This window comes from Amblyomma maculatum, chromosome 5 (assembly GCF_055883805.1).
Source record: "Amblyomma maculatum isolate TAMU_Amacu chromosome 5, ASM5588380v1, whole genome shotgun sequence".
NCBI classification, from domain to species: Eukaryota; Metazoa; Arthropoda; class Arachnida; order Ixodida; family Ixodidae; genus Amblyomma; species Amblyomma maculatum.
This window is the reverse complement of record NC_139348.1, coordinates 33,745,317-33,771,744: the sequence shown is the minus strand read 5'-3', so window position 1 is coordinate 33,771,744 and position 26,428 is coordinate 33,745,317. Positions and strand designations below refer to the sequence as shown.

Here is a 26,428-nt window from a genome sequence, read left to right as displayed (position 1 = left end):
TGCATAAGATACAAGGGAGCCTAGTGGGTCAAACCTGGACATGTGGTAAATGTTTTCAAATAACATCCATCAAGTTACTTTGAAATCATCATCATCACTTGAATTGCACCCATTGTATGGCGAAGGCCTCTCCTATATCCCTCCAATTACTCCATTCCTCTTATTTGCAAACTTAACCTCATCCGCCCACCTAAAATATTTGAGACTTTTTGCATTGATAAGGTAGGACACAAGTGCGTAAGCATCCCGTCAATAGCCCTCACGAAAAAAGGAGATTAACTATTTTTCAAATAGCACGTGCGTCAATGTGGTTTTAATTTTTTTTTATTATGATAGCTTGCTTCTTTGATAAAGAAATGTGTTTATGTGTGTGTGTGGGGGGGGGGGGGGGGGGGGGGGGTAGCGTCTCCTGAGCATGCGCTGATGTCAAGTGTAATTTTCCTTTACGTGTAGAATAAACGTCATTTGAAGTCTAGCGTGCTGTCCCATCGCTGTGCCTTCTCTATTTCCAGGCTAGTTGCAATGTAGCAGCCATTTACCTAACTTTCTGCCGCCCTTGCTACGACTGCCTTCTCTTTGAATCCAGTTACCCTTAGCGACCCTCGTTAATCTTGACTGGGTAGGACATGTCTTCCCCATGCCCATTTCTAGTTCTTGATTTCAGCTAGATTGTCATTTAATCGTCTTTGCTATCGGACTGCAAGGCTCACTTACTTCTTATTAAATCTATACCTATCATCTCACTTTCCCCCCTTCGTGGTCCTCAAGCTAATTTGAACACTTTTCCTTAGCCTCCACATTTTTGCCCCTTAGGCGAGTATCTAAGAGACAGCTGTTGTACACTTCTCCTTGACCCTTGAACAGATGCTGAGAAAAGATTCAGCACAGCCGCTGGTTGAAGTGACAAACCACGCCGCTCATCGCACAAATCGCTCTCAGACAAATCAGAAGACTAATGAGACTTTCATTCGTCCACAAATCTTTCTCTGAATTTTCGCCACGGATAACCCGAAGCAACCTGTCCAACTATCAATCTCATCGACCGTCTAGCCAGCCACACTGCGAAATATCTGTTTAAAAAAGACGTTACTAAGGGCCGGAGAAGATCTGGTTTGCCAACGTAGTCGTCCCACGTACACGTGGTTACCGTAAATGAAACCTGTCACTCCGGGAGGAGACCTTCTCTTTAACCAACACAGTCCGTGAAGGTCTGCAAAGCCGATAAATTCGTCCGCATGCATCCGCTACCTGTTTGCGACCACCGCGTTCGCGATGTTATCGAACGGGCTGTGCGTAGCACTCTTGATTTCCCGATGACCCGAATACACCCCGGCCTACAGAGCAGAGTTCGAGCTTGAGCTGTCTGGAAACCCACGCCCGGACAATGAATGGTTTGCACTTGGGTCCGGCAATTTTCACGCTGGGAAAGAGACACAGCGTGAGTGGAAATTTTAGAAGGATGTTCACATGCAAAGTTCAAGTGAAAATACCCGAGCGGCCGGATGTCCGCAGAGCCCCACATTCGATGGAAAACCATAGTGAACTTCTCTGCATTTTGGCAAGCGTATCTGCAGTGCGCACTCCAGACGAACGCCGGAGTATTTTCGTTCTTCATTTACTCCTAACTTAAACGCATCACGGTGGTAACAACATTTATTAAAGAACAAGAGAGATTATAGTTCTGGGTACTGGTTTCATACTCCGAATCCTTGAAACTCGCTCGGATCAATTACAAATGACCATTTTCATAGCCGCGCCATTTTCCACTCATGTGATACGTAGCTCTATCGCACATTCAGTCAGGATTACAGTATCTGCGTACCTAGAGAACAGCGATAGGCGGTCAAGACAAACACGAAAGACGGGCACAGGCGCTTCTCTTGCCATTGTGTTTTCGTCTTTTTCCAAGCGCTGTTCTTAAGGTATTCAGCAACAACTAGCACGGCAGCTTGCTTTTGTGTGCAGTACATGGTTCCTGACGCCTTTGTGCATTTCTTCTCACTCATGATCTCGATTTGTGGCGCCAACATTGCACGTGATACTTCTTCTCAGTGATGATTAGTGACGCGCGCATTGATCTGCTTGAATCGACAACGTAGTACATCGCAGTTATCGGAAGGAAATTCTTTTTAGCGCATCATACAAGAGGGAAGCGCCTCTCTTACCTCTCACATGTTGCGATAGAAACATTCCACCTTCAAACGTAAACCAACTAGCCCTGACACAAACATTGCTGAAATACATCACAGTTATTAGCATTGGTCTCAGGGATATATTTTAGGCAGTTTAAGCTTACTAATTCCTTTTCCTAACTCATGGTAACTGACAATCCCTTGTGATGACACTTCTTGATGGTTACGAATAGGAGGTTCTTACGTACTGGCGGGATTGCCTCTACAGGGACCGGATGTGACCAAATGTATCACACAATCACCTGTAGGCCCCATCTCTTCTGTCCTCCTTGGCCGTAACGTTTGTCACCACTGGCTCGCACTAACGTCTCATTGGTGCTAATAGTTGTCACTAAATCACGAGAGAACCGCTTGGCGCTCGCGAGCATCAACACTCTGACCTATGTACGCTATGTTTAACTCGCAGTTACTTACACAGGAGGAAATGTTTGCTTTTTTTCACACTCACATTTATGGGTTATCCTAAAGAACTGAGATTTCAGTTACTTGATGCATCGCTTTTTGACGCATACAGGTGAACGCAAATAAAGCATGTCCGCATACTGACCCGCAGTGCTCCACATGATTGCTTCCCGTGATTGTGCGCTGTGTTATAAATATACGTCAATTCTCAACACAAGCAAAACGTGCAGAACTCACAAGCACCTTACATAAAGGAAATAGGAAAAAACTGTCATCTTTCTCTGTTTACTTCACAAATAGAGAAGCTCAACCGCATTAGTAATACATCGTTCTCTTTTTAACGCGCCGAACAGTTTCATGAGCTCATTGTTTGATGCGACGCACCTCTTGTCTCTAATATTAGTGGCGTCAGTACAGTGTGTCGACAGCATCGGTTTGGGTAGAACAATCCCCGACGACGGTGCAGTTTCTTCATCTGCTTCTTATTGCGTACCCGACCCATGAGGCTAAAATGCGAGTCGAATGTAGTAATTATTCAATTAAAACCTATATGCTGCTAAACATGTGTCGTAGCCACGCTGAATGAGGAAAGTGCCATGGCATAAATAATATAATTCGGTCATGCCTGGAAAAAAATTGACTCCAATTCGCCTGCTAGAAACAAGCAGGGATGGCTACTGAAACATGAAGCCGCTTGCAGAAGATCCCATTCTTGGGGCACTCCAGTTGACCATCCCGCTTTCGACGCGCGGCGTACGAGGCACGCGCCATCACTTTGGCCGAGGGAACAGCCAAGGACGGCAGACTGTCAGCGATGCGGAAATCCCTAGGACCGCTTATTCACCTCTTTCCTTTTCTTTATCAGCGCTATTCTCTCAGTAACACGTGCCAAGAGTCTTCGAGCGAACGAACTTATTCCGTGTTATCAAATGTCGTTTTAAAGACCGCGTCAGCATACCGACTGAAAAAAAGAGACGGAGGTCCTGGTGGTGCTATTTTAAGAAGTCGGACTGCAAAAGATCACTGCTTGCGTGTGAGACATCGTCGATAGGAAAGCTAAATAAGAATCAAAGCACAGCGGGAGCAGCTTCGCCTATGCGTTGAACGCGGCGAAGAAGCGGATAAAGTCCAGAAATGATGCACCACGTGCCGGGAGGTATGCTGGGATTAAGATTGTGCTTGTCTCGAACATGTCGGCAGACGTTTTAGCGCTGCGCAGTTTATAAGCAGAGGCAGATCATCTATGAGCTTGAAGATTAGCCTATGAGAACTGATAGGCATAGCAAACTATTGATCAAGTTTCCTCATCCACGTTCTGCGTTGACTAGAAGACGCCAATTCAACGCTACATTTACGGTAACATAAGATTTTCTCCGTCCGCTGCTATGGACGAACGCTCTTAAGGATAGGACATGTGCAGAATTATTAGCTACGAAAGTATGATATTAAGCGGATGTCGCCGTAGCTCAATTGGTAGTGCACCGGAGACAAAATTCAGAGGTCGTGAGATGGATCAAACCAGCAACAAGAACTTCTTTTTCTTCTAATAAATTGTCATTAAGCATAAAGTTAATACGTTAATACTTTATATTCGTCACCACCAAAATAGACATCTCCGATGCTTTTTTCGGTGTCGTTGGCTGTTGCTGCCCATTCGTATGTCCCTCATAACGAGCCCCTCCTTTCCCTGTATTTGCCGGATGATCACCTCTAAAGGCCAATAACGTTAATCGCAAGCATGATGAAACGATTGCAAACGAAAAACAAGCCTCGAGTGCCTCGGCGAAGTGCAGATGTAAGCTATATAATGATAATGATTGAACCTAAGAATTTTCGAAGCACTATCGACATTATTTTAACTATAAAAATGAAGAGACTGTAATAAACCAGTATCCAGTATTAGCAAGCTCACGATTTATTTCCGTCATTCACTACACTCATCAGTGTAAATGGTGTCAGTTGGACATCCCAGCTTGGTTGAAGTGGCCCTCAAATTTTCACCTGTAACAGTAACTATATCCATATAAATAGCTTTGAAGTTTTCATTGAGCAAACTTAAATGGAATAATGAAAAGAAAAATATATAAGACCAGATTATTTGCTTCTAATGTGGTGGTGGGAGCAGGCTCGAAAGCGTGAAAGGGATCTCCTCCATTAATGGGATCTGATCGGTCTGAATCTATTCAGAGGGGCTATAACAGACGCTAGTAATTCTCTTTGAACATGTTCGGTGCCTAACAATAGTCGAGCCTCAAACAGTGATACTACCTTATTTGTTGAAGGCATACGATGAAAATTATAATGCTCGTGTGCTGCAAATTAGTTCAACCTTTCTCTGGCCCATCAAGTTCTCTACAGTGAGTTTCTATAGTGAAGCATCAGATGCAAATATGGACACTTCTTCGTGGCTCAAGAGACTATTGTGAGGTCGCTGGACTGAAATATGTGCGCAATGCAGCCTCCTAAATGCGTACTTATGTACTGAGTATAGCTTAGACGCCCCTTTCAAATTTTATTCCATACCGGTCGTTATCTTACTTCACGATATTGAAATCAAAATCGTATAAAGGATGAAACATTTGTGCCTCCCAAACTTTCGCCAAGAAAATAAAGATTTGGAGCTCGGCGCACGACTTCCTGTGCATAGCGGTTTTATGTCGTCTTACAGGACTCCATAAACCCTCGCAGAGGCACTGAAGCAGACTTTTTATCTCGGAGAACATTTTTCTAAAATTAATGAACCCATCAAGTGTATCATCTAAAACTAACAAAAGGAAACGAGTTCTGCTTTTTAACTTTAATCGCCCCGTATGGTAGGAGAGATTTTAGGCGCTATAAACGATGACTGCCCTCCAGTACAACTTTTGTCCCATCGCAGGAACTGGAAAACAAGCAGAGCTAGCGCTTCAACTTTCAATGTTGATAAATGCATACTGAACTCACGCTTTGTGTCTTACAACATATGCTAACAATCTGGGTTGGCATAACGCAGAAGTTACGCCAAGAAAACGCCCACTGCGCTGATAACGTTAAACTCTGTGCTGGTTTGCGCATTCAATGCAAACTGTATTTCCAATATAGCATCTGCACCACTTCCGGTAGCAGTTTAATAATGCGTGCAGCATTCAAGTACGTGCTTCTGCGCCGTAGAGAGTCAACGGCACATTTAGCTACCTCTTCCCAGTGAGGTTCCCACGTCGCATAGCTCACCATCAGCCCACACTAAGACCCACAAAAAGAAAAAAACAACAACGAAGACGAGTGACTGCTGCTCCTCTCGTTGAACCCCAGTGAACCCACAGCGCAGTCTTTTTTCTCTACGGTGCTTTTCTTTCCTACTTTTTCTTTTTCGTCTTGCGCGCTTCTTTCGGCGTTGCTCTCGGCGCAGTCTTGCCAGCGCCGAGAAGCCAGTGACCTTACTCGACCGGAGCGTTCTCTCGGCGCTGGTTTGTCCGGTTGCGAGGCTGCTCTCCTCGCACCGTGGTGGCGCGAAACAAAACATCGACGCCAGTGTTGGGGGGCGGTGCCCCCTCTGCTCTGGGACCCAACAAAACTGGATGACCGGCGCTCGCGTCCGCCGGAAAGGATTCCTCGCGACGAAGACCACGTCCGCTCGGCCCATCCCCGGTGAACAGTTTGCTCCGTGCCACCACAGTCTGGCACTGGTCGCGTAAACTTCCGCTGACTCGACATCGACGCCGTCTTCGAGATTCAGTGAGTCAGTCGGTCGGGAGGACCCCGGCCCTCCCACCACCCAGCAGCTACCCGCTCGCCTGCCCTCGAAGGCACCCTTCCTTCACCTGCAGAGGCCAGCATTACAAGCCTGCACACCCACAATGCGCTCTCCGGTAAGATAAAAACCACTCTCCCATCGGCATTTCATAGTGCCTCTCAAGTTCACGGCCGCGGCACTGTTTGGTTCTAAAGGGCAACCCCGCCGCCGTGTTCGAGCTTAATTTAAGCTGTTCACGTAAAGGGGTGTCTGTCTCGCAGGCGAATTGCGTGGTGGTAAGACATATCTCACCTTTCCTATGACGTAAGCTGACAGGAATTGAGAGGGGGGGATAGAAAGAGGGCCTATTGGAGGGTTGATTGTCAAGAAGCTTTGATGCGTCACGCTTGGCGTCTGTCCCGGACCTAATCGGACCTTACCCCTGTGTCCTTCTGGTTGTTCTACTCAACTCCTTTGTTTATCTGTTCGGTTGGTTCTCTTGAAGCATATGTGGCTGCATAGATCTTAAATTCATAGACCTGCGTATGATAGGGACGTCCTGCCATACTTATCGGTCGAGGTCGCATGAGCCGTAAATGACACAAGTCATGAATTGACATTGCAAGAATATGATGCAACAGCCAAGCGGCAAAAAAAAAATAACTAGGGACTGCTGGCTTTCCAACTGTAGATCCATCTCTGCGTTCTTTCCTCCCGACGTCTCAGAATGTATCCGAAGTTGTGCTGTTCCCAATAGAATGACAGCTTCCTAACTGCGTGTGTATGGCCGCTGCTGGAGAAGGCTCAGATATGACTCTGTAGGACATTGTAGTCATTCAGGAACACCAAGCTGCTTTGTAGCTGTCTCTTTTTTTTTCAGTAAGTTAGCTTGATATGACTGGGAAGGTCTAATTTCACATTTTACCGATATCACACTTTGCATGATTTGGCACGAGAGAACGCTTCCGGGGCCTCGCACTTATCGTAATGAATCCTCAACCTCATGTCTTTACGGCCCGTCGACTGGCAATTTTGGGTGATGAACGTTGGTTGAGTAGCAGTTCACCCCCAAAACAAAAAAAGAGACACAAGGAAGGCTTGGACCGAAGATAATCGGTACAATATACTTTTTCTTCTAGCATCACACCTTTTCCATATTTCATTACAGCACATCGCTTATAGGAAAAACGTAGGTCAGGTCGGAGTTCACCTATAAATGAATGATCAGAGAGGCATGTACCGAAGAAAAGCGTCACAATATATACTTTTATTGTCGATATAACATCGCTTGTAAAGATATTTCCAGGAAGGCGTGGAACGAAGACAAGCGGTGCGATATATACTATTTCTTTTAGATGTAGCATAATTTTACAGAACTTTTCGAGTATTTTCGGCACTGATGCGTAACATATTATGCTTCTCTATATCTCAAAGTCCATTAGAGAGCTTTTTGTCTCGTATTTGCTCAACCACATCGCACATCAGAGACAGCCTAATGAATTATTCAGTTATTCAGGGGATTGACCAATTAACGAGAGTGCCTCGCAGCCTCGTCAATGCACCTGTCGGGTTCCTTGGTGACTAATTAGCTTACCCTTATATAGACTGCAATGTACCCAAGAGCACCTGTGATAATCTTTTTCGGGTGTAAAAGCATCCGTAAGGCATCCACATGTTCGCAACCGCGCGCAGTGATTCAAAAGGAAAAGAAAAACACAAAGCGTTTTTTTTTTTTTTCAACTCCAACGGTAAATTGATGCTCGACCTCGCCTACAAGACGTTCCTTCCAGTCTGTTTGAGCAGACGCCTGCTGTGAGCAGGGTGTTCGCCGATGCATTGCCCTTGAAACCATGCGGTCGTTCGCAGCCCCTCTTTCCTCATTTTTTGCCGTCGAAATAACGCCCTTTGCATAAATAAGATGCGACTACACATAAAGACGCTCCCTTATCTTCTCCCCCGCCGATGCGGAATTTGTTAAGGTAGACTGAGACCACAAACTGCGTGGGTCTGGTGCATCTTTTCACATGAGCGACAGGAAGAGAAAAATGAGACCGGGCAAAAAAGGCCGTTATCACTGAATCACTGAAGTTTTGTTAGTGTTCCTGTTCCTTCTCTCAGTTTGCGAAAGAAGTTCGAGGAATATTTTAATGCTCTCTCAGAGGCACATTTCTTGAAACAAGAATATTCTATTTACAGTCAAGTTTTAGATGTTATTGTTTTGTTCGGTTCCCGATCAGTCTATATAATCGTTCGTTAGAAATGTTTGCCATCTTTTTTTTTTTTTTCAGTAGTCTTACTAGGTCATCAAAGTAATCTCTTTCCTTGCATTCAGCGGCTTAATATATAATTTACTAGTTGATTTATTTTATTTCGAGCAGTTGCTTGCTGTTTGTCTTGAACAATGCTGCAAATTAAACATTTTGGCAAATCATGTTTGCTACTTTCGAAGTTTGTGATCTGTTGGACTTGAGAAGTTTCAGCCCATCGCAACCCCAGTGACATTGGGTTAACTGCGCGAAAAAGTAGGACAACAGGAAGAAACACATGCGACACTTATAAGCGCAGACTGTCAACTTTATTCTTCAAGGAAATGCAAGGCGTATTGAAGCGCTCTCTGCTACGTGCAAAATCATTTGCCATCCACCTGAACACAAGATAAACACTATATTTCCGAAATCAGCAAGAGAGATACTAAACCATGAAAAGACACACATGAAGCAAACTTTGGACCGACCCACAATCACACATGTAATCGAGCTCTGCTAAGCAATTAAGAAAACAGCTTGGCCAAGCCAAGATAACATCAGATATCTCTGGACGAAAAGATCGAATTCAAAATTCCGAAAACACCACCGCACAAACCACGCATCAGCACATGAAGGCCTCTTATTGCAACAGTGACATGCCCTCCGCCTGAGGATACATCGGGCAACGCTGGATGTCGAACCCTGGCGCTGTTACTAGTACTTTGTTATAGATTTAGCATAGCAAAAGTGCACAGAGAGATAAACCTGTTTAGTTCGGGCTTATAGGGCCGGGAAACATGTATGATCTAATGGATTGTGGAATTAATGGTGGTAGCCCACCGACAACGTAACAGGGTGTCTGCATTAACGTACTTTTCCTTATATGATCATAACAATTGTTGATTTGCCAGTAGTTGTAGGCGCGTGTTGCAGTTGCCACTTAAGGTGCAGTTCGTACATGCTGTCGGATAGCGCTAAATGTCGCGTTTACCGGAACATCCACCGTTGGCTTTCTGAACGAAAATCACGAGCACAGCGTTGGAAGGCGGTAACTGGCAGCTCACACGGTCGCGCACTGACTAGACATATAGGGTTGCCGGGTTCCCGTAGAAACGTCCCCGGAAAAAATGGTCCCCGGAAAAAATGTTCCCCGGAGAAAACCTTCCCGGAAAAAATTTCTCCGGAGCAAACGTCCCCGGAAAAAAGTCGCTTTTTGCTGAGGAAAGAATGTCCCCAAACGGGTGAAGGCAAATGTATCGTAACGGCAATTTCTCGCCTGACCTGGGGCTCGGCTTCTCAGGATGAATTGCTTCAAAAAAAAAAAAAGGCCTAATACAGTGTGAAAAACAACCGCCTTTACACGACGAATTAGTAAGAAGAAGCTAACGATGCCGCACATGTTTGCTTATTTGACCTTGCATCTTCTTTTATAATTTTAGCTTGAACCTGGTTTGTTGTTTTTGTTTGCTTTTATTTCCATGGGGCTGTAGCTCCTCATTGTGCAATAAAGATGTAGACTTATTCTGCATGGTGATTTGCAATGATGTATGTTAATGCTGGGCGTTCGCAACAACAAAAATAAAGGCAATGGTAACGGAAAAACATTGCCAAGGGCAAGTGCGCATCTCGATTATTCAGCGCTTCAACAACGACATTGATTGAAGTGTCGACTTTAGTAGGACTGCAAATGCAATATGTTCTATTTCTCTCTTTTTTTTTTTTGGTCAATTGAGTTTTAGAAGGTTATCTTTTCTGACAAAATTTTGCCTTGGGGACCTATCCTCCTATCGACCCGCTTCTTCAGGGGCCCTTTCTTCCGGGGACGTTTTTACCTACACCCAGGGTTGCCTGAGTTTAAATTTGGTAAGTGTTGCCAACTAGGGGCTCTCTTTTCATATGGGGTGGTGACATAAGAAGCAGTCTGCCGGGACCCTTGCATTCCTGTTAAACGTAGGCCACACAGGCCACACAGGCACATACGGCTTGGCTAAGGCGGGACTTTATATGCGGATTGGTAGCCTGCGCTTGAAGGCGGGCCTTACGTGTCCCTCATAATTTTTTTTTACTTAGGGGCGGTCGATTTCAGGCGATTTTAGTGCACCGATATTGCCAGCCACGAACGGCGTTTTCGCAGATCGCCTTGAGCCTTCTATCGGAAGCGGTCCTGGAAGACGAGCATCATTATTAAATTCATTGAGGCACGAAGTTTTGATTTTGCTTTCTCTGTAACGATGCGCAAGACCTTAGTAAACGCAAGTCGGAGCGCTGTATTCGTCTACGAGTACCAAATTAGTTTTAATTGTCAGTATTCTCTTATGTTGTTTCAAATTGAATTTCAGAAGCTCAGTGGTCTTCTCAGCGACTGCTTAGCCGCCTCTACTTTCATGTCATTTCAGTTCGTTGGGTAGGCTAGCGAGAAGGCTTAACGAATTAATTCAAGAATATGGTATTTTATCGCAGTGTGCCCCTCAGGTCACGTCACCTCAAAGTTTAGAGTTATAGCCACCACTCTTCTTATTTCGGAGCAGCATGCTAGAAATAGTGCGTTTAAAAAATCTTTCATCGAGTGCAAGCTGATACCTCGTCACAGCTCATGGATGCTTTGTTCCATCCATGCGCGCCGAGTTGCCTATATTTCCGTCGTCCAATCAGCGCAAGCGTTCTGCGCACTTGGTCATCTTTCCCAAGTCCCCCAAAGCGAGCAGCACGATCGTGATCACACATCACGAAGAGCCAATCTCTTTTTCCAGACCTAGACCGGGTCTATCTAAAAACCTACTTTAACTAGGCCCAGCTAGGTCACGTGACCACTTGAGGCCTTTACCCAACCAACTTGTATTAGTTTAGTGTGGTCCCGACAAAATCTGATTTATTTATAGGAAGGGAAAGGCACGGTTGGTTGGTTGGTTCATAGGAAGGGAAAGGCGCAGTATCTGTCACACTTGCTCTGTGGACACCTGAATCGCGCCGTAAGGGAAGGGATGAAGGTGGGAGTGAAAGTGGATAGAGAGAAAGGGGGGTTGTAGTGGAGGGCTACGGATTAATTTCGACCACCTGGGGATCTTTAACGTGCGCTGACATCGCACAGCACACGGACGCCACTTCGTTTCGCCTCCATCGAAACGCAGCCGCCGAGGCCGGGATTCGATCCCGGGAACTCCGGCACAGCAGTCGGGCGTCTTACCACTGCACCACCCCGGCGGGGCGCATAATGGGCTGTTGCCGCGCAAGGCGGACTTATTGTTGTCCGATGGCGGAACGAATCACTGCCACATCGGCGCAACTATTTGGGCCGTGACCCCTTTTCCCAAGCATTTCACCCCAGAAGAGCCGAGCACCAGGCCGGGGGAAAGCTTGTACCCATTTAAAAACCGGTGGGTAACCGGCGGCACTAGGGATTCCTTTGTTCCAGAAAAGAAAGTGGCAAAACGCTGGGCGTCCATATCGCTCTTAGCCTCATCGTTTCGCGTTACTTAGGAATACTCTACCCCTGCCGTGATAATGGCTAAATCGACTTCGCAGTAAGAGGCCCATTGCAAAACTTCAAAATCAGCATTTCTGTCTTAGCAGAATTTCTTTATCAGTGCGGCGTTTCTTTTCTTCAAAGGGGCACTTGAGTAAGGCACGCCTGGTGAGTATCAAGATGGCAGCGCTGTGTTTCACATTATTCTGACTACTGACGTATCTGGTGACGCACCCGCGGTTCTCCGACCCCGAAATTGGTTGGACTGCTTTGACGAAAGTTTCTTGGGGTTCATTGGTTGACTTTCAAACTTTATCAAAGGGCTCGTAGTTCAACGTAACGTTGACACTAGCATCAGAGCCAGTTTTTACAAGATGTCCACTGAAATCCTGCTGATTTCCTTCAAATTTGGAAAACGTGGTTTTTTAGCGACACGGTCGAAGAACGAGAAAAGACGCTGCAAACGCTAGATATGCTGAGAAAGTTCCTTGTTTGATTCGTTCGTGCTAAACCAAACACACGTTTTATAAAATCAAACACCGACAAGGTCAGCTTTAAATTCCTTCGGATGACAGTTCACTTGCTCTGAGTTACTAGTGAATGCCTCGCGGAAGTCAATTACTCTCAAGCAATAATATGTGCTGGCACCACCACATTATTTTTCACAGGCGATAATACTGGGGAGCTTAATAGTAAAACTAATAACGAACTTGACAAAATATCGCGATCGTTTGAAAATGATAAACTCACTCTCAATACTGCGAAAGCTAAACGCACTAGAAGATTCATCAATTATGAAAATTTAGCATTGTATGTCGTCTGCACAAATCTATCTAGGGTATCGCAGTGCAAGTATCTGGGTGTTGCATTTGAATAAAACGTGCATTTGAAGGAACAAAATAATAAGTCCTCTTTTAAAATAGCATAGGGCTGCCATGTACTACAAGGAAGGTTTTTACGTTCCAATTTTGCGTGCTCCGTATTTTGCTTCAGTGCACAGTCAACTCTGCTACTACCTAGAAACGGGGGGAGCTACATATAAAACTATATTCGGCCCCGTGTTGTGCCTTCAGAAAAGCGCTATTCGTATAATAACTTATTGAAAAAGAACTCACCCCAGCACGCCTCTTTTTTGGCAAACTTCTCACATTAGCTTTCTCGATGGCACATGAATTTATGACTGGTGTAGTAGTAAATTACATAAAGTATAACAATCATCTTCCTCTGATTTTGTTTAGAATACAAGAGGTGCCAACAGTAACGTGTTTAAATTACTGCCTTGTAGTAATACACATTCCCAGAAACTATGTATGGAATGAAGTGCTGAATGATGTCTCCAATTGTGCACGTATACTTAAAGTCTACCCGTGAATAGTTGTACAACATAGTACTCTGGATCAGCTTCGTAATACCTACTTAGCTCAAACGCCCTTGTATCGCATAAGAGAAACATATATGTTAGACATTTGAACCCATACACTAGCCTTATGGCTATGGGTTCAAAACACTTTGTGCGTGACTGCTGAAAACTGATTAATTTCACTGAATTCAAAATCAAAAAGGCTTGCACTGTTGCCATGCCGATATATTGCAGTGCTGCGTGGTGGGCTTCCTCTGCGCAATCACGATACAACCTGGGCAAGCTTGTCCGACGTCATCCGAACATCTTAGCCTCCTGTAGCCTGCCAACTTTCTCGCACGCCCTTACGGCCTTGCGACGGCGATTCGATTATTATTCAGCGATAAAAAGAAATATCTCCACGGTTTGTTTGTTTGTTTTTTCATTTTCTTTCTGGTATTTTAGACTACAAGGGTACGAGAGAACATTCTACTAGATGTGTGACGAAGGCAAGACGTCATTCCGCTGCCCAAGGACGTCGATGTTCGACAAACTTTATTTGGTTCATTGAAAGCGGTTTATGGAGCTCTTGCACGAGGCCCTCTTCAGTGTCTAATTTCATAGGCTGATTTCTCAATCGCCCGAGTCAGGAGAGCCGTGTGGAGAGTGACTATGGGGAGCCATACTTTCAAGATAGGGTAGACTTTCGATTTCACCTTTAGAGGTGGTGTGCAGAGTTCGTGTGAGGGGCAGCACCTCAAGCAACTTTTCCATCTTTTAAAGACTCTGCTTTCGGCTTCTGTAAGAATGAGGACCTTTTAACCTCTTGCACTCACGGCCAAGAAGCACGGTTGTTTTTCTGCTCAAACGCATTGTCTGGCGCCTTGAGCCTCATATAAGAAATGCATGATCATGAGGAATCTCTTTTGCCGTACTTCGGTCCTGAAGATTTCTCTCCACCCTTATTCACTCTTTCATATCCCAACATGCCGAGCATAGTGAAATACAGAACTGTGATCACAAGCGAATACACTTGTTGGTTCTGTCATGCGCTCAGCTGCAGTCACTGAATGTCACCACCATATGAGCCTTTATTTTCCTTCAGTGGCGTCTTATTCTCTTTAGACTTTGGAAGTGTTACAATGCAGTGTCTGTAATGTTTGCATTCACTTCGATAATGGCTTCGTGCCACTTTCTATTCTGAGGCGCAGTACCGTCCACTATTCAAGGGAACGTGGCATCGTGTGCCGTACACATTGCAAAGCGCTGTCGCCGATAACCAGCGATAGAGGGTGGCACCACGTGCATGTTCGGCAAGAGCAGCCGGCAGTGGTTACTCGCATGCACCTTGTGCGACAGTTAGTCGCCAGCTCTCTTGGGCGCGTTTCGGAAAGCCCGGCGGCCACACGGTCTCATGTGCCCTTTACCAGTGGACCATTCTGTACATAGTAAGGGAGCCAACAGCCACTGACCCAAAAGAAACCATAGGGCTGTTTTTGATGTTAATCATGTGAAATAACAATGTAATCGTGGAGATTATTGATTACACACTAGAAGAAAAAACAACCTCTTGCTGCCGGTGCGGTCAGAACCTACGGCCTCCAAATTTTGTGCTTTATGCTCGATAGTCCTCTACCGGTTTAAAACCGGACGAGAACTTCGTACGTCGGGTGTTTGGACCGACAGTTGCCAAATGGTTTCTTTTCTTTTAGATTACTTTATCATTTCACACTATTTAACAACAAGAACACCCCTATGCCATCTGTTCCGTCAATGGTTGTTCGCTTTCTTCCTATCTACCTCATAACGGCTTAAAAGAACTTGTAGACGGGTTAGAGAGTTTTTAGATTTTGACGCGCTAACAAAACACTGCATGGAAGGTAAGAAAGAAGACTAGACTGGCGCTTGTCCTTTCTCGTGTCCTTCCTTTCCTTCTACGTGCGTGTTTTGTGAACGTTGAAAAATGCTGTCTCCACCTCATAACGAAGTTTCTCATATTCCTTAGATTTGTTTCCTCATTCCGCTTAAAGTAAAATTAAGCGCATAGACTTGTTTCTTTACTGACTTGCGTACGAATTGTTTTTGCTGGAATTTTTTTCTCGTATTTTTAGTAATTTAAGCTATCAAACCTGGCTTTTCGGGTCCCATTGAAACCACCTGCAACAATTATTATAAGATGTTCTTTGCACTCAATACAATTACTATAAAATGTTGTTTGCACTCTGAGCATACACTGTAAGAGCATTAGTACCAGTATTTGCACTCGGTGCAAAGCAGCGTTCAGCCCCGCTGTCACCCGTTCTCAACCGCGATAAAAAAAAAATTATCAGCTGTTTGACCCAGGCGTTAAGCATCGTCTATTGTTTAAATTCCAGTTAACTTGGTGCACTTCGCTATCTGGCCGCCCGCTTGTCGTCCTCTGTTATGTTGCCGTTGAGGGCTGTACTACACCGTAAAGCTTTCCGGTTCCGCCATGCAGATGATGTAAAACAACGTCTGCTTAGAACTTATTTATTTATTTTACTGTAAAAAATTGTTCATGGCCCCCAGAAGGTTCTGAAATCTGCTTTCAATTTGTCTACTCGTTCTCATAACTCATTACGCTGCAATTTATTAAATATTTAAATTTCTCCTTCTTATGTAGTCTTTTATTATCTATCTTCGTGTATCTTTTAGTTTCATTTCATTCTTCTCTACCATGTATTATTCATAATACTATCCTGTTTTATATGCAGATGTATCAGCAAACGTCAGTAGCGTATTTTTTCACCTCATTGTCAGCAGTTAAGGTATCTACTGCCCTTTGTCTACATTACTTCATTGTTTAATGGAGATGTCATCATTTCTTGTCTGCATTGTGCTTGTCTGTTTGTTCAAGTATCTACACTTGTTAGTTTCTACTCAGATTACAGTAATATTCTGCCATCTTTTCTAACGCAACCTTTAGTAACGTAATGATTTTAGTGCGTTGTACGCTACTTCGGGAGAGTACTCTTTAGATGCGGTAATAAGCAGAACTGGAAACAAAATAATACTTGTTTGATGCTCAGATTACCCGTGTATTTGTACCCTTAAAGCAAAGAATACACTAAGCCTGTTTCTTCGTTTTTTACAGATTTCCGTGATACTCCTGGCAGCGTTGTTCTGTATTCTGCAAACTACACGGGGCTATCCGGTGGTTAATCCGTACTCTGTTGTGTACCCCGGCTACCCCCTGACGTACCATCACTCTGGCTATGCTCCCACCTACCAGAATGCCTACCAGAACGCCTACCAGACAGCCTACCAGACGGCCTACCAGCCCGGCTACCCGGCAGGTTACCAGACCGTCGTTGTAGGGCTGGGGTAAGCAGCTGCTCATTGTAATGTAATTATAGCAAAATTTGTAAAGATTTTACGGCCCCTGAAATTATTCGACAGCGCAGGATAGCCCCCAGAGATTCGTGCCCCATTTAAGTACAGACGAGGTCATTGAGTCTTACTGCATGCATTCATTTGTGACATCGAATTTGTTCAATTTTAACCTTGTTTGAGTACGCACCTGCACTCGCACGATGCAGTAGCTGTTGCAGATGATTCGGGGAAATGGACATTTTCTAGTGATACAACAGGTACGGGAGCGTGACTGCGCTTAGTTTTCTTGCTTATTATTTATAGCTATCGCTGCTCTTATTTGGCCTACGGCAGCGAAAAAAAAATAATAATAGTAATAATAAATTGATTCACAGGAACGGAAAGGCACAGTGTCTGTCACACTTGTTCTGCAGACGCCTGAACCACGGCGTGAAGTATGGGAAGTGGGCGGAAGTGAAAGTAGAAAGAGAGAAAGAGGACTGCAGGGCTACAGAAATTAAGGAATATCCAAGAACGCTGGATTTGCTTATTTTCGCTGTGTTTTGATGGCGGCGAAACGGAGCGGCGGCCGTGCGTGGTTTGATGTTAGTGCGCGTTAAAGATCACCAGGTGGTCGAAATTACTCCGTAGCCCTGCACTACGGCTCCTCTTTCTCTCTTTCCACTTTCATTCCCATATTATATAGGCATATCGAGCTTTTTTTGCATGTTTTTCTTAATTGTGAGGCCATTATGGTACGTTGAAAAATAATGTTATGAGAATAGGGGTGTGGGTGACGTACTCTTCCGAAAAGGAAAGTGTGCACAGAACGTTTTTCCTGCGTTCGCATCGAGCAGTTAAACCTGCCGCAAAATGCCAATAGGGACGTTTTTTAGAATAAATAGCACGCACTACGATCGCACCGAGAGATATCTGCGGTTATATTGGTTGGTGCGGTGTAATGTTACTCCACGGCAAAAAAAGAAAGTTCCCGCCTAAAACTTCTCATGGCAACAGGCAAATGTCCGCAATTTTCAAGAAATACTGTACGAAACATCGCCAGAACCGATGATTTCCGTCTACAAGCCAATTAGTTCTTGCCCTTACCCATTTACCGGTTTGCATTGTCGTATAAGCGTCGTATAAGCATATGTATACGTCGAAACGACTCGCACACCTTCTTCCTTCCTTCACGATAGCACTCCTAGCCCTCCTAATTTTCATTCACTACGTGTGTTGGGCGTGCCAATGAACTAGACCCACCCAAAATAAGAACGCCGTCCACACCGTCTCTTTGCACGCGTTGCATGCACATGCTTGTTTACATGTCCCGCTTAGCAACAGCAAACAAGGCAACCCACACAAAGAAACAAAGACGGCAGCCCACGGGGCTGGCTCACTCCTGCTTCGCGAGGAAGCCACTTATCTGAAGGTTCTTCGCGCATGATTAGAGCTCACACTTTCAGTTGCTGTTCTCTGATAATTCGGTGTAAGCCTCGGAACAGCGGCATGGCATGTGACATTGATGCTTTATGAGTGCGTGCAGACATCGTTGCAACCTGAATATTCCTTTGGGAACCAGACATTATGTATCTATTTTTTATAATATATTAATGCACTAAGCCTTTGAACAAAAGCAGGTTCTTAAGAAATTCTTTCTCACCTAAAGTGCCTCAACAAGCAATCACGACAACTTTCAGTACTATTCAACAACTTCCCATGTCCACCGGCCATTCACAGTGTGATAGCCTTATTTAATGAACGGTAGAACAGCAGCCGTGTTTGGAACTGCACCAAAGTGCGATCTATCCCCTGTCGTGGGGACGTTACAGTTCAACAGGGACCATCTGCAATGCCTGTAATCTTTATGGGTAAGACAAGGGGTGAATGTCTTATTAAATTGACGAAGGATAAATATTTTCTGAACTACGAAACAACAGCGGGAACAGTAACAATGTCCTCACAAAGAGTCGGTTGTACCCTGATGTGACAAGGCTGTGCCAATAGCGAACTTTTTTGTTTTATTGCTTGATAGTAATCATGAAGCTCTCCAAGAGATGGGAGTTACAATTCACCTCATCTGTCTCCTCAGGAACCTGTATGAAGGGCAAGAGGCCACAGTCAGAACTGGGCATGGTGTTACTCATCAGTTTCGGATTGAGAAAGGAGTGAGAAAAGGCTGAATACTGTCGCCCTGCCTATTTAACCTATATGCAGAGTGCATCATGAGGAAGGCCGGTCTGGACGAGTCTTCAGCTGGAGTGAAGATTGCTGGAAAACGTATCAACAACCTTAGATATCCGAATGATACCACTTTAATGGCAGAAAGTGAAGTGGAACTCAAGAGACTTCTGATGCGCGTACAAGAAGAGAGTGAGAAGCTTGGGCTTAAACTAAACATTAAAAAGACAAAGATCATGACGTCTTGCCCTATCAAGTCCTGGAGCATCAAGGGACAAGAAGTGAAAACTGTGACAGATTTTCTCGTCTTGGGCTCCAAGATTAGCCCGGAAGGAGACTGCAGCCATGAACTTAGGAGAAGCCTGTTTCTGGGAAAGAGAGCCATGGTTAGCCTTGACCGCCTAGTAAAGAGCAGAGGCATTAGTCTGCCAACCAAGATCCGTATAACTCGTGCTATGGTCTTTCCAGTTGTGATGAATGGATGCGAGAGTTGGACTGTGAAGAAGGCTGACCGCCGAAGAATTGACGCGTTTGAATTGTGGTGCTGGCGGAGACTCTTGAGAGTTCCTTGGACTGCCAGAAGATCAAATCAGTCGATATTGTCGACCATAAACCCTGACTGCTCATTGGAGGGTCAAATTCTAAAGTTAAAGCTCAGCTACTTTGGTCATCTGATGAGAAGAGAGGAGTCGCTGGAGAAAGATTTGATGTTGGGAAAGGTTGAGCGTCGCCGGAGAAGGGGTAGGCAGCGAACGCGATGGTTAGATGGCATCCTCGAGGCGCTGCAGATGAAGTTATGTGATGTTAGGAAGATAGTGAGAGACCGGAAAGCGTGGCGTGACATGGTCCATAGGGTCACAAAGAGTCGGGCACGACTGAAAGACTGAACTGAGTAATCATGACAATGAGCAAAAAAATGAAGCAGGCAAATGAATGCGACGCCACAGCTGTGGTGTTTCCACCGTTACTGTATACTTACTCAGGCCCTGTTTATGTAGCAGACTTGAACTTCGCCCGATAAAAACTTTACTACGCCCAAAAACAATACACTGTAAACATCACGATGATGTAATCTCAATTGTCGCTTAGCTGCACAGCATGCAGTAGCGCCTTCTTTTTCATTATCTTTCTTAAACGCTCTTAAACACGAGCCAAGTACACAGGTCTATCGCAAAGAAATGCCCCGCTACGTCTTTATGACTGACAAAACTGGCAATTGCCAGTGAAAGGAATTTTCTTCTCTGATTGCTTTATCAGGACCAATTGTCGGTTCCCGCTTGTTGTTGTTTTCAGTTTCTTCCAATGCTGCCAGAATTCTGGCAGTACAACTTATGTCGTTATTGTGATATGCACTTTGAAAAGCGCGAAAATAAGTGGACTGGCGAAAGCGCGTAAACATTATAGCTTACACTCAATGCACTTGCATGCCTGCAGGAGCACCACGGGCGCGAACGCACGCACAATCGCTGTACATTCATAAAATCAGTGCGTCTAATAACAGCATCTTGGGTTTTGAATATCAATTAGCTAACACAATGCAACTTTCAGTCATAAACAGTCACAGGGGACACACTCTTGCACTTTTGCATTTCGCTTTCACGAAATACACCCATTACCAGGAGTTTTGTCTGTCATTCCTCAGAGCCGACAATCCCAGCGAGCTCAAAACCCGCAGGATCTACATTGCGCGAAGTGAAAGTGAAAACTAAATAAAATATCCCGGACATTCGTCATGCCGCGAGTCCTCTTCACGACGGGAAAAAGGCCTGCTGCATTTACCAGTGATTAAAAATCACGCCATCCATTTCACTACGACACCTGACCTGGAACGAGCATACCAGCTTGGGCACATCACACGATATGAAATCACGCACTCGTTGCGTTGGTCAGAAAAATAAACACGCAAGAGCGACGTGGTAGCCAATATAACCGGGCCTATAATGTGGAATATATATCAAATTTTTCATATCTTGTAATGCATCGAGTTCATTGAGAGACGTTTGGATTTCGGTGCTGTGTTTCGTAGCAGTTCTCCGCACGTAAACTGAAAACTGTATGAAGTTATAAGGGAGACAAAAACAGGCAGTTTTTGTGCTGCTATGTTTTGAAAGTACACTGAAACGTCCACTGCCATAGCCCTCTTATTAAAGGAATTGTCACATTTTTATAATGCGTTGCTGTTTCTGATTAGCCCTATCCACTTCAGAATGGAGCAATCATTCGACTCTATCATAAGCTCTGTCGCCCTCCTAAAGCTCCTCCACTTTAGTCACACCAAAGAGCGAAAACGAATTCCAAGCACCTTATGTAATTCGTCAACATCAGTTAACGGTGTCCCAATCAGCGACATATTCAGTTTGCAAGAAAACTAATTCACAACTCTTCAAGAGACGTGCGCACGTCGAAACGACAGAACGCACAAGTGCAATAACTTTATTCCTACTTAATATTACGCGTCAAGAATATCCCGGCTGCGGTCATCAAACCCGCTTATCCGTTAGCTAGTTCGAGGTCACTGACAAGCACGCCACATTAGAGGAGAGGGCCGGGTATCAATAATAGGGAATCGAATGGCAACAGGCAGGGAATAGGGTATGGTATGGTATGGTATGGTATGGTACGGTACGGTACGGTACGGTACGGTACGGTACGGTACGGTACGGTACGGTACGGTATGGTATGGTATGGTATGGTATGGTATGGTATGGTATGGTACGTTACGGCATGGTACGTTACGTTACGGTATGGTATGGTATGGTATGGTATGGTATGGTATGGTATGGTATGGTATGGTACGGTACGGTACGGTACGGTACGGTATGGTATGGTATGGTATGGTATGGTATGGTATGGTATGGTATGGTATGGTATGGTATGGTATGGTATGGTATGGTACGGCATGGTACGGTACGGTACGGTATGGTATGGTATAGTATGGTATGGTATGGTATGGTATGGTATGGTATGGTATGGTATGGTATGGTATGGTATGGTATGGTATGGTATGGTATGGTATGGGGTTCAAGGGCTAGCGTCACGAATTAAGGGACGCTGTAGTGTATGACTCCGGAAATTTCTACCACCAAGAGTTTTGAACCGTCCACTAACATCACAGCGTACATTGGCGTCTTGCGTTTCGGCTCCATCAAGAAGCGGCCGCTGCAGCGGGGATTGAACCTTCGCCATTTCATCTCTTTATTTATGTTGAAAAGCTGTTTAATACTGTACCTCAAGACATTCTCTGCAAAACATTGTCCCGTCGTGGATTTTTGTGTCCCTTTTCATGTTACTAAAAGCTATCTATCAGATCAATCTCACACGGTGGCACTTGCACATGTGCAAAGCGGAATTATAAACTTGCATAATGGCGTACTCCATGGCTCCATATTGTCAACTACGCCTTAACAAATGAGCCATCACAGCGGGGCTCCTCTATAAAACCATTTAATACTGTCCTTATTAATATTTCCCTATTCAGTCACCAAGTGACAAGAATCAGTTTTCGTCAGCAGTTGTCGTTGAAATGCATCTGCGAAAAACGCTTTCAGAGTCTGTCCGCCGCCGCCTGTTTTTTGGTTAATACGCCGTGATGGGTATGAGCCATTCATCCCCTGAGAGCATCAGCAACACACCGATCAGATAAGTCGCTATAAAGATACACTGACAATCCTGAAAGCATGATGCACACTGAAAAAAAAAGAAATATGCGGGTTTGTTTCATCCCCTACCGTGCTCGTTCGAAGCTTATTTTGAAGTGAAAATGCATGAAAAGCGGTTTGTGACGCACGGACATTCGAGGAGAAGACTGCACACATGCCAAAAGTCAAACTAAACACCCGCGCAGGTCTTGACCCTGCACTCCAATACGGTTTCCTAGTGAGCAAATAGCAAGAAAAATATTTGGAAATGGGGTTACTGCACTGACAAGGGCAATAGAAAAGAAAGTGGAAGGCAGGCATGCTCTCCTTTCTACGGTCTTTTTTGCTATGCGCGCCTGCTAGCGCAATAGCCACATTTTAAAAGTCATAATCGTAAACCACAACTTGCTGCTTTCTACTGCACTATATTTTCTTCCCAAGCGGACGCATTTGGTCCCATCCGGCGGTGCGAAGAGCAATAGGGTTGACTTGCGTGTAGTCCATTTTAAATATGGCACGCGTTAGGCTTTGCCAAGATGGAGATCGCGGACTGCAAAATGCCCACGTGTCGCGTGTGCCGCCTCCTGAAACTAGAAGAAAAAAAGCAAAGGAAAGACCAAGAGGCCCCCACACACATTGCCGTCTACCGAGATGGAGAGGAGACAACGTTGCCGCTGTTACCCTTGGCTGCACGCGTGCACCGATTCTCAGGTCCATCTTGATCACACTTGACGCTTCCCCGAGAGCTAAACACTCTCTGGAACATCAGTGTTTAGGCCGATCTACGGGGCAAACCTTGACCTTAGAGCGTGGCGCTGGGGCTAACATGCTCGTGTAATCAGCCTTGCGCGGATCACAGTACAGTGATGTGAACATGTTTTCCGGTTAGCGCGACTTTTGAAGCGGCATCGTGACAAAAAGGAGTCACAAGAGGAGGAGGTGGAGCCCAATACTTCATGGTATAGGGCATCGCTAAGGTTTATTCACTTACTTGTTACACCTACAGAGCCAAAAGGAAGGCAGGTATTTTATGTTATTTAGTTGCAGGAGCTCAATCAAAGGTAACGAGCTCTCAAGAAGCACCACACAATTAGGTCACCGAACGATAAAAACCTAACATTAAAAGAAAAAAAAACGCAAGGAAAGAATATTCACCGGATGCCTTACATAATGGGAATGCACCGTGATCCTATAATTTGAAAAATAACGTTTCTTCTGTTCCTATTCAACGCGGCCAGACTCCTCCAAACAAGTTTTAAACGTAGCGTCGCTTTTGAGCGCTTGTTAATTTATTTACCACCAGGCCACACGGCACAGATTTCTGGCCAGTGGGTAAAGAAAGTTTTCTGTCACAGCCTAGTCCGTCGCAGGCAACCCCGCGATTTAGTGAGCAGATGGTCGGTCGCTCGTGAAGCTATCGCTGCGGGAGAAGAAGCTGTCGAGTGTCCCGCACGGCTTCTCAGGGCACATTTTTCCTGGTAATTACCGGTGCAAGCAAAGGTGCGGCGGGGAATACCCGGACGAGTACTATGCCCGCATTTCAATGAGCTCTCATTTCGCGGGCCCAAGATCTGTGCATGCGCGTCGATATCCACTGCATGGCGCACGCGACTCCCGTTCCATCTGCGTATAGAAGATAACAACACACGCAGGAGAGGGCTTCTTTCTTGCCGCAGCTTAAAGGACAGAGTTTAAAGTAAGAAAACGCTGCCTGAAACTTCGCGCGACCTCTTGACCCGTGGTGAGTCATTGCCGTGCCAGTGATTAAGGTGGTGAGTAACGGTAGTGGACCATCGTTTCCAGAGAGCCATCAGTGCCTGTTTATGTCTTGCACAGTCTTCGTCCACGTCATTTTTTATACTTCGCATAAAGTAACGGGAAAATCTGGGATAAGCTTTCTAAAGAAGTTCCTTTGCACTTCAAAAGGATATACATCACTTGTATTTCTGCTCTTCACCTGATGGCTGTGTAACCATAGGAAAATATCAAATTATCAGGCAGAGAGGATATTAACATGCATTTATTTTTCTATTCTGCTTACTGAGGGAGAGGGGCGGCGGCTTAGTGCACCATTTTCACACACAGATTCAAGCAAGTGACATGTAAAAACATTTTAACTAAGGGCGACTACTTATTTTATAAAGTATGCCATAGGGATAGATATCATCGGGCAGAGGAGTGGACTATGTGCTGCTCGATGGAGAGAGTGCTAAGTAAAGGATAGCTTTTGCAAGGAACTTCCTGCTTTCTAAGCTCCATCATCATCATAATCATCAGACTGACCTATACCCACTGCAGGGCGAAGGCCTCTTCCGTATTCCTTCAATTAAACCGGTTCTGTGCTAGCTGCATCCACTTGACCCCTGCGAACTTCTTAACCACATCCACCCACTTAACTTTCTACCGCCCCCTGCTACGCTCTCCTTCCCTTGGAATCCAGTTTGTTGCCCTTAGCGACCATCGGTTATCCTCTCTTCGCACTACATGTCCTGCCCATGCCCATTTCTTCTTCTTAATTTCCACTAGAATGTCGGTAACCTGAGTTATTTCTCTGACCCACTCTGCACGCTTCCTATCTCTTAATGTTACCCCTAACATTTTTCGTTCCATAGCCCTCTGGGTTGTCCTCAACTTAAGTAGAACCCTCTTCTTTGGCCTCCACGCTTCAGCCCCATAGGGGAGTGAAGGTAAGATGCAACCATTGCATACTTTCCTCTTGAGCGATACCGGCAAGCTGCTAGTCATAATCTGCGAGTACTTGCCAAATGCGCTCCATCCCAATCTTATTCTCCTTGTTATTTCCCTTTCATGGTCCCGATCTGCGGTTATTACCTGTCCTAAGTAAACATATATACCTACTACTCCGAGTGCTTCGCTACCTAACGTACACTGCTGTTCCTTCCCGATGCTTGCTGTTCCTTAGTCTTCTCGACCGTCAATTCTGACTAAATTGCTGGCTAATCTACTGATTGATTGATTGTTTGATTGATTGACTGGTTGATTGATTGATTGATTGATTGATTGATTGATTGATTGATTGATTGATTGATTGATTGATTGATTGATTGATTGATTGATTGATTGATTGATTGATTGATTGATTGATTGATTGATTGATTGATTGATTGATTGATTGGTTGATTGATTGAACGATTGCGTGATTGATCGATTCGATTCTTGTCCTGTTGTAGCCATCCGTCCGGGCACGTGCAGCTGGTGCCCACCACAGTGACGGACACAAGGCCCGTGCTGGTGCCCCTGGTGCCTGTAGGGCGGCCTCATCGGAGGCCGTCCCCGAACCCACAGAGACATGACAGGCCGCAGGTCGTACACCCAACACACGTGAGTGGGCACATGCAGAAGGCAGAAAAGCACGTACGAAGTGGAACCACTGTGCAAGACCAGTCGCTCAAGCGCTGCCAGTGTTCCTAAGTGAGCGCAGAAAGTATGCAATGGCAGAGCACGTGCGAGCGTGGAGGACTGCATGAAGATTAGGGACGGCTAAGAGTAGTGTCAGAGCAGTAAAGTATAGCAAGACCTTCAGCTAGGCTTAGGCGCGAGAATAGGTCTGCAAAATCACTTAGCCAATGGGCACATGAAAATGTAATTCAGAGAAGAGCAGTGCGCCAGTACAACTTCAACTGAAAAATATTAGCCTTACCGGACCGGAAAAATGGCGAGACGTGGTGCCGTTGTTGCAGTGCGCACCGATACCGAGAGTACAAAGTCCAATCCATTTTGCAAAGTGGAGGTGTGCGGTGGAAAGCATTCCTTCGTAAAAACCCGCTTTGACGGTGAACCCAGCAAACGTTTTAAAAGGGAAACTACAATAGAGATACCATTCACCAGCAAAAACAAAAAAAAACAGCTAAATTACGTATGTAGCCCTACGGGCGCACGATTCTGCCGATAAGAAATGCAG

At 45.1% G+C, this 26,428-nt stretch overlaps 1 protein-coding gene across 1 annotated transcript in view; it reads left to right on the top strand.

Moving 5' to 3' along the window:
- Nucleotides 1–26,428, top strand: part of LOC146187991 (uncharacterized) — a 55,710-nt gene that overhangs the window by 28,788 nt on the left and 494 nt on the right. The window contains exons 2-3 of the mRNA XM_084604971.1: nucleotides 16,470–16,699; nucleotides 25,698–25,848. Of these exons, the coding sequence (XP_084461097.1) occupies nucleotides 16,470–16,699; nucleotides 25,698–25,848 (381 nt within the window). The remainder of the gene's footprint in view (nucleotides 1–16,469; nucleotides 16,700–25,697; nucleotides 25,849–26,428) is intronic.